General features: G+C 31.0%; 1 protein-coding gene across 5 annotated transcripts in view; it reads left to right on the top strand.

Annotated features, from left to right (window-relative positions):
• Nucleotides 1–12,523, top strand: part of Mctp (multiple C2 domain and transmembrane region protein) — a 312,273-nt gene that overhangs the window by 259,686 nt on the left and 40,064 nt on the right. For all 5 annotated transcript variants that reach the window (XR_015042007.1, XM_085820253.1, XM_085820255.1 and 2 more), the window contains exons 8-10: nucleotides 6,675–6,805; nucleotides 7,250–7,436; nucleotides 11,844–11,898. Coding sequence is in view for 4 of the 5 variants with exons in the window: in XM_085820253.1 (XP_085676379.1) it covers nucleotides 6,675–6,805; nucleotides 7,250–7,436; nucleotides 11,844–11,898 (373 nt within the window). In the remaining variant the exon portion in view is untranslated. The remainder of the gene's footprint in view (nucleotides 1–6,674; nucleotides 6,806–7,249; nucleotides 7,437–11,843; nucleotides 11,899–12,523) is intronic.

Below are 12,523 nucleotides of genomic sequence, written 5' to 3'. Positions count from 1 at the left end.
GTTAGGTTATTTGGATATAGCAAAGTAGACAAAAGCTACCTGCCTAAGAGGGGATGCTTTTGTAGAGGACCATTGTAAGGGAAATTCACCTAATGTTACACATGGAGAAACCATGAAAAACAAATATGCAGCCAATTCAACCTGAGTCAAACTACCAATATTCAGTGGTCTTTACCACTGGGCTACTGATGGAGCTTCTAATTTTTAAAACTTTGCATATGACAAACTTGGAATTGACATGAGATAGATGCTAAATTCTTCTCTTAGGCAGATATGTCATGTGCTTTGCCATTTTCAAGTAATTTAGCTAAGAGTTAATTCTAGGTATCCAAAACTGTCATAAAACTTTCTTTAAAATTTGTATAGGGGATGCTTAAGAGCTATATGTTTTATTTCCTTAAACTAAAGCATATACTTCCAGTTAGAAAGCTTCCCTAAATGAGGCAGCAAATTGAATGAGAACATTTTCAAAAAAAAAACAAATTTTAGTAATTTGTGTAATCTTGACAGAGCGAAATATACCTAATTAGAAAATTATTTACTGTCCTTTAATAAATTTAAGTCATTTGATGTTCTTAGATACTGTGCTCAGGAACATAATATATTGGAAAATAAATTTAGTAGTATTGACCACCTTTCAATGCATATTTTTGGCTGAAATCAAAATTTTCCTAAATTTTTGATAACTAACTATAAAACAAAGCTGCTTAGCAATTAAAGATTCTTCAAGCAAACCAAAATTAACCTAAGAAAATTGATTCTTCATTAACCTAAGAAAATATTTATTTCGAATATGTCACTTAATTTTTTACATAAAAATGCAGAACACTTTGCATTAAGCATATAAAGCATAACGGACATTGTTCTGACAGGACGTTTTAGGCTGCAAAAACTATGTAGAAAGTTAAGTTCCATATTTTCAAAACTGCTTTAATCTCAGTGCTAAAAATTCTCTAGTTTATTTAGAAAAACTATGATTAGGAGGATTGCCTATGATTAGTTGGGGGGGGGGAAGCTTATAGCCACATACCAAAAATACCCTGTATATTATAGGTTTGCTGTTTGAATACTGCTCATATAAAATATTAATATAAGGCAGTTTTTAGTACATATGTGGGTTCCCATTGACCATGACAATTGGCAAAGATTCTGCCAAACTTGCGCTAATCATTCCATTGACATTTGGAAAAACAGATTGTTCTTTATGTAGTCTAATAATAAAAAAAATAAAAGTTATGGATATAACATGTAAAAGCTTAAATAAATATGAGCTCAAGATGTAACGTTATTCAACTAAAACATGCACTAGTCATTGCACTGCCCAGAAATCTTTAATGCCCTTTAAAATTGCAACAAAATGAAAGCACCATATAAATTCACTTGAATAGGAATCTTAATTTGTCGTGGCTGTGCAGTGTTTTTAGGTTCCTCTTCTTTTTTTTTTTTTTTTTTTTTTTTTTTATGTTTCATGAGTCTTTTGATGCCTTGTGTGCAGTATAACCAGTCCTATAACTTTGAAAATATTGTGTTGTTTGCTCAGTCCTTTTTACTTTCTTGTACGAAGTAAAAACAAAGTATTGTAATCGCGAAAAGTTTCAGGCATCATATTTCAACACAAATATCCATTTTCATCACTATCGAATGCAATTTAACGGTGTTTTTGTGTGACATCAGCACATAAGGACAGGATAAAGGACTTTTTCTCCCCCAAAAAATTGTAAAACTAATTTAAAATGAGTTCTGAAGAGAATTTTTCGTGGTATCTGTGCGTACATACGTATCTCGCATAACTGAAAATCGAGTAGCCTCAGAATGTTGAAATTTTGTATATAGGACACTGCTATAACATGTATATGTGCTCGTTATATTTTGGTTGCAATCGGCCGCACCAAAAAGTATATAAATATATGTATATATATCTCCACTCTGTTACTCAGCTCAGTAATCTTAGCTTTTTATTCTTATATGTTTGTAAATTGTGCATTTTTTGCTTTAAAAATGATTTAATTATGTTGTCCTTATCTTCCGGTTAAGGTTTTTATGCTTTTAGTAAATCTGTATGCAATATTTGTAGAATTATCAACAATTTAAAAGTTGTTTAAGTGTGGCTAAGCCTAATTATTTTTGCCATGGCGACCATGTTAATTTACATTTTAAACTTGGCAGAATAGTGATTTGTTGCCAATCTAGAGCAACCAAGCTTTGGAACAACAAAGATAACGCCTTCTTTTATTATTTCGAATTAAATAATGCTTAATCCATTCCATCGAATTTATTCAAGGAAATAAGAGTTTAAGATTTACGTAATTTTTAATATAGATATTTTGAGTTTTTATGTATTTTAGCCTTGTAGAGAAGTGAGGACTGAATTAATTAAATGAGAAATACTGAATCGTCTGTGAAAAACTGTTTCTTTGTTGTTGTTCTTTGCTGAATTTCTTTTATACATCGTTTTAGATTTATTTTAGTATTTGAATAGAACATGTGGCAATGATTAGATGATTCTGAAGATGATGTAAATTTTGTGCATTCTGAGTTTAAAAATGAACGAAATGCAATGCTGTTAAACGAACCTCGGGCCAGAGTGTCGCTACGGTAAACAAATATAGTGAATTCAGAAATCAAACAACAAAAATCAGTGTTAGATTTTCAAATTTTCACAGGACTAGTTTTGATGGTTTTACTGAACCACCATAGCCAGCTGCAAAAGCACAAATAAACAAGATAGGACATAATGATCAGATAAAATAAGAAAGCCTCGACAGAAAATAAGCTAGTGGCGCCATTTTTTCATGAAACCATAACTAAAACATAATTTCTTTAAAAGCTAAAGGCAAAGATGGATTGGAATTAGGATCGTTATCTAGAACAGAAAGATTTTTTTTGAATGTCTAGAAAATCCAGTTCTCCAATGGAAGATGTTTTTTGAATAATTTTGGCAGCAGAAAAATTGAAAGTGTGATTTTCGGACCAACAATGTTAGGTAGGCAACAGAAGACTTCTGTGTTTCCTTTTTTCTAACGTATGCCTCATGTTCCTTGACGCGAAATTTTAAGGCTCTCTTAGTTTGTCCAATGTAAATTAAACCACGCTGGCCAGGAATCCTATAAATACCCCAGGAATTCATATCCGGAATGGGGTCCTTGTGTATGGAACTCGGAATTTTATTGATGGGAAAATAAATGACCCAAAAGTTAAATTTCTGCAAAATATGTGCAACTTTATAGCTAATTGACGGAAAGAAGGGAATGACAACAGAATTTTTATAATCTCCTAAAACAAAAGTGTGCCTTTTAGTGTGTTGGGATGAGACTTTTTTAACTGCTTGATTAATAATGTTGGGTGAAAAGCCCCTGTCAATAGCTATTGCTTTCAAATAATTTAGTTCTTCATCAAGGGATAGTTTGGAGGAGCAAACTTGAAGAGCACAGAAAACATAGGAATAAAATGAAGCTAACTTTTGTTTAGTTGGATGACATGATTTAAAGTGTGGTGGAAGGGAAACCGATGAAGGTTTACGGTAAACCGTAGTACTGAAGTTGGATGTGTTACGTGTGACCAGAATTTGGAGAAATGGAAGAGAATGGCAAGTCTTGAGATTAAAAGTCAATGAATAGCAGGATCAATAGAATTCATTATTGAAAGAACTTTATTTAAATCATCTTTATTACCTTCTAACAGGGTAAAAGTATCATCTACGTAGCGGAACCATACCGGGAAGTTTAAAGTTTCAAACAATTTCGATTCATTTTAATGCATGTAGATATCAGCCAGGATGGGACTGAGGGGGCTTCCCATGGCTAACCCTCAGTTTGTTTGTAATATTTATTTTGGAAAACAAAATGTGTTTGTTTCAACAGAGAGAAATTAGCTCATCAATTTCGATGCAAGAGAAATGAAATTCGCGAAGTCTGGTTTCTAGACATCTTAATGCACCCTCCACTGTAACATTGGTGAATAATGATTTTACATCAAAAGAAACTGTGAGTAAATTTCTAGGTATTTTGTATGGTGTATTGAGAATATGGCAAAGCACACTAGGGCTATCTGCCTGAGGGGAGGGATGCCTTCGTGGAGGACTTTCTAAGGTGAACTGGCTCGTATACACGTTACACATGGGGAAAACCACAAACGCCCACGCAGCCAGCACGTTCGCGGGATTCGAACTTCGGACAGAACTACCAGTATTCAGCGATTTTACCGCTTGACCGCTGGTGGGCCGTAAATTTCTAGGCGAAATGTTTTTAACCTTTTTTACAAACTCTATTGAATTTTTTATGGTGTAAATGTTATTGTCTAATAGAGTTGAAAATCTAGAAATTAAATATTTAGTTAATGGATACGAGGCAGTACCTAATTTGATACAATAGGGCAGAAAGGAATACCACTTTTATGAATTTTGGAAAGAGCATATAATCTGGCACAATTCGCAACAGATGGGATAAGCGATTGTTTTAAGTTGCTTGAAATGATTTGGGAAGATTTGATTGCAGTTTTTATTTTTGAGAGGTCCAAAGGTGAAGGATCTTTAGGGATCGGATTATATGGTCCTTCGTTTAAGAGTTTAGTGACACCATCGATGTAAGTGTTCTTATCCATGACGACTATCTGGCTACCTTTGTCAGCCTTAGAAATGATAATATTCATGTTAGACTGAATTTCATGCAATGTAGCTCTTTCTCTCGCAGTTACATTGGGTTTCAAAGGTTTATTATCGAATTTCACATTATGAGCGATAAGATGCCTAATTATTTCTTTCTGTGAATCTGAAACTTTGCTGAACTTGAAAGCTTTTTCGATAGGAGCCAAAATCTTTGGAATCGAGGGTTTACAGGTTTGTGAGAAGTTAAAATTATATTTCAGAATTCTCTCTTGTTCTTCTGATAAACTAACATTAGAAATATGAACTAGTGGCTTAATGTTTATAATGGGAAGAACTACTTGAACTGGAAGACTGTAAAAGAAGTTTTTTGAATTTAACTGCAAGGGTGTTTTTATGACAGTTAACTGCATTCTCCGTTCTAGACCAAAACTTTTGTTCAAGGGCAGTGAATTTTGGATATGAATTAGCGAGTTTCAGATGAAGCTTATAGAGCTCATGTTCAATTTTGGACAATTGTTGACATGTATCCCTTATGATGGACCAAAGTAAGGCAAGCTCGCAGTTTAGCAGAATTCTTGAAACGCAACTGGAAGGTTTTTGATTAGATTCGATTTGAATGAAATTGGGGATCAATTTTTTATGTTTACACTTAAGTAAAAAGTCAAGATGATTCAGGACTTTTTGCTATTAATATTTTTCTGCTCCCAAAATTATTCAAAAAACATCTTCTATTGGAGAACTGGATTTTCTAGAGGCATTTCACATTCAAAAAAATCTTTGTTCTAGTTAACAATCCTAATTCCAATCTATCTTTGCATTCAGCCTTTAAAGAAATTATGTTTTAGTTCTGGTTTCATGAACAGATGGCGCCACTAGCTTATTTTCTGTCCAGGCTTTCTTATCTGATCATTATATCCTATCTCGTTCATTTGCTCTTTTGCAGTTGATGATGGTGGTTCGGTAAAACCATCGAAACTAGTCCTGTGAAAATTTTAAAATATAACACTGATTTTTGTTGTTTGACTTCTGAATTAGTATTTGTTCGGCGTGTTATTGTGTCTTAAATATAGTGGGTTTTAAAGAGTGCATTTATTCTATTGTGGTTTAGGCAATATGGACGAAGTAGATTTAATTCAATCCAATAAGTTTAAATGAAAGAAAAGATGGGTATATTTTAATATTCCATTCAACGAAGTCATGTAGTGCACACATCAATACATATATATACAAAGAGAGAAGAGACTGCTAGAAATAAGTGTTAATTTATACCCTTCTTCACAAGAAGAAAAGCTCGCTGATTGAGGTTACGTAAAATCAAAACAAAGACCTTATGCGTGTGTTTTAACATCATGCTAATCTATTACTGGTGACAAATCATATTAATCTCATTGTTCGGCAACACTTTTTATTTATACAAAATGATCAACAGAAAAATACCTAAATACCTACTTTTGGATAATAATGTAGTATGCTTTTAATTAGTTATTTATTTTTTAGATGGTACCTCTAAAATTATATTTTTGAATATGAAAATAAAAATAATTAAGAATACATAAATGAAGATTATTTCATTAATAATATATTAAGCTTTTATTTCTATCCAATTTTACATGGCAAAAGCATGAGTAGCCCTCAAAGGGCTATTCCTTTTAAATCACTCACCATACCCATTACATATTTGCACACCATAGCCCAGAAATTCGGCATAATTTTTATTAACAGATCTTCACCATGCCTCTGTGAGATAACATAGTAGCATTTGCCGTGTGGTGATCCAGATTTCATTCATTCATAATTCGGTAATGATAGCTTTCATATTTCAACATGCAATAAAATGGTAAGGGAATACAAATTATGAAAACAACCACTTTTAATCGTGTTATTTAAAATCTAAAACATTACTTAATTTTCATTAGAAGTGACTGTTAGTTAAGATAGTTTTTGAGTATGTTGGCAAAATGAATCAAAAGAATATACTTTTAGAAAAGGGTTTTTTAGTTGATACTGTTTATAAACTAGTATGATTTTATTTAAAGTGAGCATGCACTGTTTTTCTTTCTTTTTTTCCTAGGTAATGTTCAAAACTTTAAATCCTCAGTGGTTAGAGCAGTTCAATCTGCACATGTATTCTGATCAACCAAAGGTGCTTGAAATTTCTGTGTATGATAAAGATTTTCATGGAAAAGATGATTTCATGGGCAGGTATGTTGATATTTAAAGTACACTGAATGCAGAACATATAAATTTTAATGAAGTAGATTGTAAACAGAGTGTAATATATAAAATTGGGCAAAACATCAATATTATTCTGAAATACGTTTTGTGTAAAACTCTATCGATTTCAATAGCAATCAGGATCTTCTTTTGCAACAATCAACAGTGATCTTCTTCAGGAGCAAAAAAATATGAAGATATTTTTGCTTCTAATTTTTCTTTTTCTATTTGAAAGCATAATATATTTTGAAAACATGTTTATTAACTTAAAAAATATTTTCTGTACGTTTTTGACTGCCTAACAACAATAACAAAACAAAAAAATAAATAAATAAACTTGAAAAAATATTTAAGCTGTTATAAATAACTTCTACTAAATACTTTTTATATCTGTTTTTTATAAATTAAATGTTTAATAAAAATTGATTTTAGGTGTACTATAGATTTAACTGGTTTTGATGAAGAACGAACACATTCTGTTTGGAAAGATCTTGAAGATGGTGCTGGGTCAATTTTCCTCTTAATTACAATTTCTGGCACAATGGGAACTGAAACAATATCTGATCTTGCATCATACACATTTGATAACAGTACACAAAAAGATCTGATTAGGAAATATGTAAGTTTTTCTTTGTTTTAGAGTTTCTGATTTTAATGTTATGTAACAAGTTTTTAATATTAAATACATTTCAGGTTTATGATTCTTAATATAATTTATCTATTGCATCTTCTTCTGTACTTAATACTAAGTTATTAATATTGTAAAATGATATTCTTATTTCATGTTTAATTATTTATCCTTAAAAACAGATAGTCTAATTAATATACTACACAATTAACAGATGGAATGATTAATATTCTGTGAACAATGATGTGATATTCTCTGAATACAGTTTTTAACATTCCATGAATATAATAGTATGTGTATTATATGTGTATACACTAGTGTATCTATAAATAATATATAAAACACATTGCAGATAATGCCCAATAGTAAGTATAATTATATTTATGTAACATACATAAATATAGTAAATCTTTTTTCATAAATTGTATACATTAAAGTATGTAAAGTGTACTTTTACCATTGAAAATACTATATTTTCACATACGAGGAAAATCCTTTATTTTTGCTTAGGGCTGTAAAGGAAAAAAAAAATTCATTTTTTAGGAACGTAATTTCTTCTTTTCTTTTAGCTAACCTAATAAGAATTTTTTTAATTTAATCCGGGGGGGGGGAGGGAACCAAAAGTAGGTTAAAGGAATAAAAACTCGTGTTTATTTCTAACTTTCAAATTATATTTTTCTTGGTGTCATATAAATGCAAATGTATGTTGAAAAATTGGTAAAGCAGTTTAATCTTCATTTAACACTACATCTGCATATTAGTACATAATATGCTTTCTTAATCATTGGCAGAAGCAATAAATTTTATAGATTTGCTTTGAATGGCTCCATTCTATAATGTAGGTAACAAGTTATGCATATCTATGCTTTAGCAATAAGTATGCATCAATATTTTCTCATTTGTATGTTTAAGTTACACTTGTGATTTAAAAAGACAAATGCAGCTTATATATAATGCAGCTTATATATAGAATGTGGTGATTGTAAATATTGGATGAAATGCACACATGGAGCATGTGTAGAAAAATAAAAGGTTCTGGAAACTCTAATTCTTAAGAAAGACTAGAGCTGTGGAACAATACTATATCGGTAAACTATAATACTATCTTCTATTTCAAAAGGTGACATTACAAGAAAAATTGTTGAGTTGTATAATTTGTTTCCACTCTAATCACTAAGATATGCTTTAGCAAGGAATTTTGAGATTGCTATTCAAATAAAGTACTTTGGCAACTGGCTGCCAAGACGGTATAGTGGTCAGGGGAGTCGACAGCGATACCAAAGGGCCTGGGTTTGAATCTTGGAGATGACATGGTTGTTAATTGTCCATCCCTTCATAGGAGGCAAAGGTGGTCCACCTATTAGGTGCCTTCATAATAAAGTGACCTCCACTTGTGGCCTTAGTAGTGGCCAAGCCAAAGTTGGCTGAGGGCCTGTCAGTGATAAAAAAAAAGAGAAAAAAAAATTAGCTACTGTATTTAGGTATATTATAGCTGTTACCACTTCATTTATGTTCCGTAAATTACCGTCAATTTGTTTAACACTTTTGACCACTTATTTCTTTCTTCATTAAAATTTTAGGAGCATGATTATATATGCAATAAATTACCTTCATCACTAAATTGGCAACTGATTCTAAATGGTTTATTAATAATATCTGAGCTGTGAAATTATGTATAATCATTGAAGTGAATATGGGGGGGGGGAATAAATTACCTGTAAAACGTGTGATGCTCTAAAATATGAAACAAAAACATAGTTGAAATTTTCACTTGATTTATGGGTCAGAAATGCAAATTAATATACCAAAAACATGAACATTAAAATATCTGTCAATAGATTTCTAATTAAATTAATTTATTAGTAGATACTTTTTATATTTTTCAACTTCTAAATGAAGTGTAAAAAAATATTGTTAAAGGTTTTGAAAAATTAAGTATATACATAAAATACCTAATTTATACATAAAAATATCAACCAGAAATTAAATATTTTGATTTTAAATTATAAAATGAATGCTTGGAGGTATATCAAAGAAATTTGCTTAACCATTATTATTATTATTATTAGCAGCTAAGGCTTGAGGGACTAAAGGGTAACCTTAAGTCTAAAGGGTTAAAATTCAAGGTAAGCCATAATTATATGATGCAAGGTTAGCATGTAATCTATTGGTGTGAAAGTCATCTAAAGAAATCTTTGGTAAGGAAAGAATGATAAACGTAGCAAAAATTTCATATTCTGAGATATTCTAGTCAAATGATTGAATGGCTTCAGCTACAAAATACTAGTAATTTGTCCTGGGCTGTATTCCTAACATTTAAATAGGCTGCCTGTATTATATAAAATCTCAAACTTCATCTCTGAATTTATTGTAATGTATGTCTCTCTAAGTTTGGAAATTTCACGTATGAATTTAATTTAAAAAGCAACAATATTTAGTGGTTTCAAGGCAACCCTTAAGGCAATACAAGAATCGGAACTTGCACAAAATATCAGTCATAACACCAATGGAGAGTCGAAATTCTTAAATACTATGAATGCCTTCTCATGTCACATCTGTATATAAAGAAGCTGTCAATGAATTAGTCTTAAGAATCTTGGAGCTGAACAAAGCTGATTTCTCTAAGTGGTTGGCAATACTGTAAGAGTATTAAGACAAAAATTCAATATAAAGTGCAAGGTCTGTGAAATTTAATATCATAAGAGCTATCGCTCAAACCATTAAGATTTTTTTAAAAAAGCATTTCAAGAGAATGAGAATAAACCCAGTAGGAATAAAAGTATACACCAATTATAAAAATTGTGTTGATATTTTTTTTTTATTCCAATGGTAAGCTCTAGCCACTTATAGGCATTGGCTACTACTAAAACCAGAAGTGATGGTCTCTTTATTATGAAGGCACCTAATAAGTGGACCACTGTTACTGCCTATGAGGGAGTGGACAAACTACATCCATGCCTTATCCGGGATTTGAACCCGGGCTCTACAATACAGCAGTCAGAGTAACTAACTACGTTTCCATCTGGATAGCACCTTGATAAACTAGCTCAATAATATATGTATGCCATGATAATGAATGATTTGGAGTTTGGTGGTGGCATAACAGATGGCTAGCAAAGAAACTTAGCAATGCAGACATGGCCTGATTCAAGATAGTTTTATTATTAAGGAAAACAATTCTGGATTCACCAATATTTGGTTTATATACGGACGGCCGTCTTATGCACCCTATATTTTTATTAGCTCAACACATATTCAGTGAACAAAAAGAAGGTAGCCGCAAAGCGTCTTGCCAGGAGGAAAGCATAAGCTAATGTGCTGCAGGATTTCAGAGAAAGAAGGTAGATATTCAAAAAGTTTCAGTTTGAGTTAAAAAATTTTGGTTAACAATTATTTAGTGATTGAGCAAAGACGTATCTGCATTAAGCATTACGTAGGATCTCATGATAATTTGAATGATGCAGTTTAGAATTATAGCGCTATTTTTAAAATAGAGAGAGGAAGTTCCCAAATGAAATGAAAAATAAAAGAAGTTATAGCAAATTAAAATTAGAAGTTTGCTTTCATAATGTTTGTCTTGAATGTGTTTATCCATACAATATTAATACTACTTCAAAACCTTCAAATCTTGATGGACATCTTTAAGAAAATCTTTCTTATGTAGTTGTTCTTTAATTTGCGAAAAAGGTACTGCTAGCTCACAGCTTAATTTAATTCTTCAGTGTATACAACAACACCCAGCCAACAACCAATATAAGAAAAGCCAGTTTCTATTAGAAAGCGCGTAATCATATTTTCATGCAGGTAGATAATCATAACATTAAAGATACAGCTGGGCAAAATTAGGATAGAGCTGGGCTTGAAGGTCTATGAAGAATAGCTGATGTACTTCCTACTCTACTCTAAATTTATTCATAGGACTGTCTACTCAAGTTGTTCAGTAGCTAAGACTCTGAACACTAGTGGTTTCTCTCATGTTTGGCTCCTAGGAGGAAAGCTACATCTTCTTTTCAGGTTGGTATGAGGATGGTTTAAATAATCTGTATATGCTTTGTGATATTTGATTACAAACTTGAAAAGTTAAAAACAGCTAGAAAAGTCAAAGCTGGAAGGTAAACAGAACATGACGAACATAGATAAGAAATTATTTAACTACCACCCAAAAAGAAAACACTTTTAGCAAAATCTGAAATGTATGCGTATTCCCAGATGAAAGAAACTAAATGCCAGTGGTTTGAATTTCTTAACAGAATATAACAAATATTAATTTTAAAAAATTAAAGATTTGATGTTGTAAATTGAAGTATTGTTTTTTAATATGATTTGTTTTTCTCATAAACTTCAGTAGAAAAATCTATGTTAATTTACATAATGCTAGATTGTTTCATTCTGTTTTAGGGATTATTTAGTTCTTTTAAAGATCCATATGATATTGGTCATCTAATTGTTAAAGGTATGTTAGTTTTTATATTTCATTTAATATGATGTTTTGTTTTTTTATCTTTCTACAACAGAACCCTAATCTTCTGGAATTCCAGTTATATGGGCTGCTTATTTTTGGTTTAAAAAAATTAAAACATTTTTGTTAATTTTTGGTTTTAATTTTTTGTTAAATTATGTAAAGTAACGCACTGCAATGATTTTTTTTTTAGTTTCTTAAATGAACTTCGAAATATTTTTATTATATTTTATCCTTTGATAGTATATCTACTTCATCTAGAAAAGAAATCTATAAATCTCCACACAAAGCTATATTCAGATTCAAAATATATAGAACTGTTTATTTAGATTGCTTATTTTTCTTTCTCGGCCTGTTCAAGTTAACTTGGTCATAATTTACTCAAATTCTCCCCTTCTTTTAAATAATATAAAAGATACATACAGTAAATAAATAGAGTATAGTACGTGCATTGAAAAAAGCTTTGTTAATTTAGATGAATATGTAAATTACAGATTTGGTTACAGTATTTGAAATACGAGGTTTCAGATTTAAAATTACGTCAAAGGGGCATTTTTTTAAATGTTTTATGTGTTACCTTTATTTATTAAATATCGTGTTCTGTGCGCTTAAACCATAA

Source organism: Stegodyphus dumicola, chromosome 7 (assembly GCF_044657685.1).
Source record: "Stegodyphus dumicola isolate Sdum_Otavi_A_Nest chromosome 7, ASM4465768v1".
NCBI classification, from domain to species: Eukaryota; Metazoa; Arthropoda; class Arachnida; order Araneae; family Eresidae; genus Stegodyphus; species Stegodyphus dumicola.
Note: the sequence above shows the minus strand (reverse complement) of the source record. Positions and strands in the feature narration are given on the sequence as shown.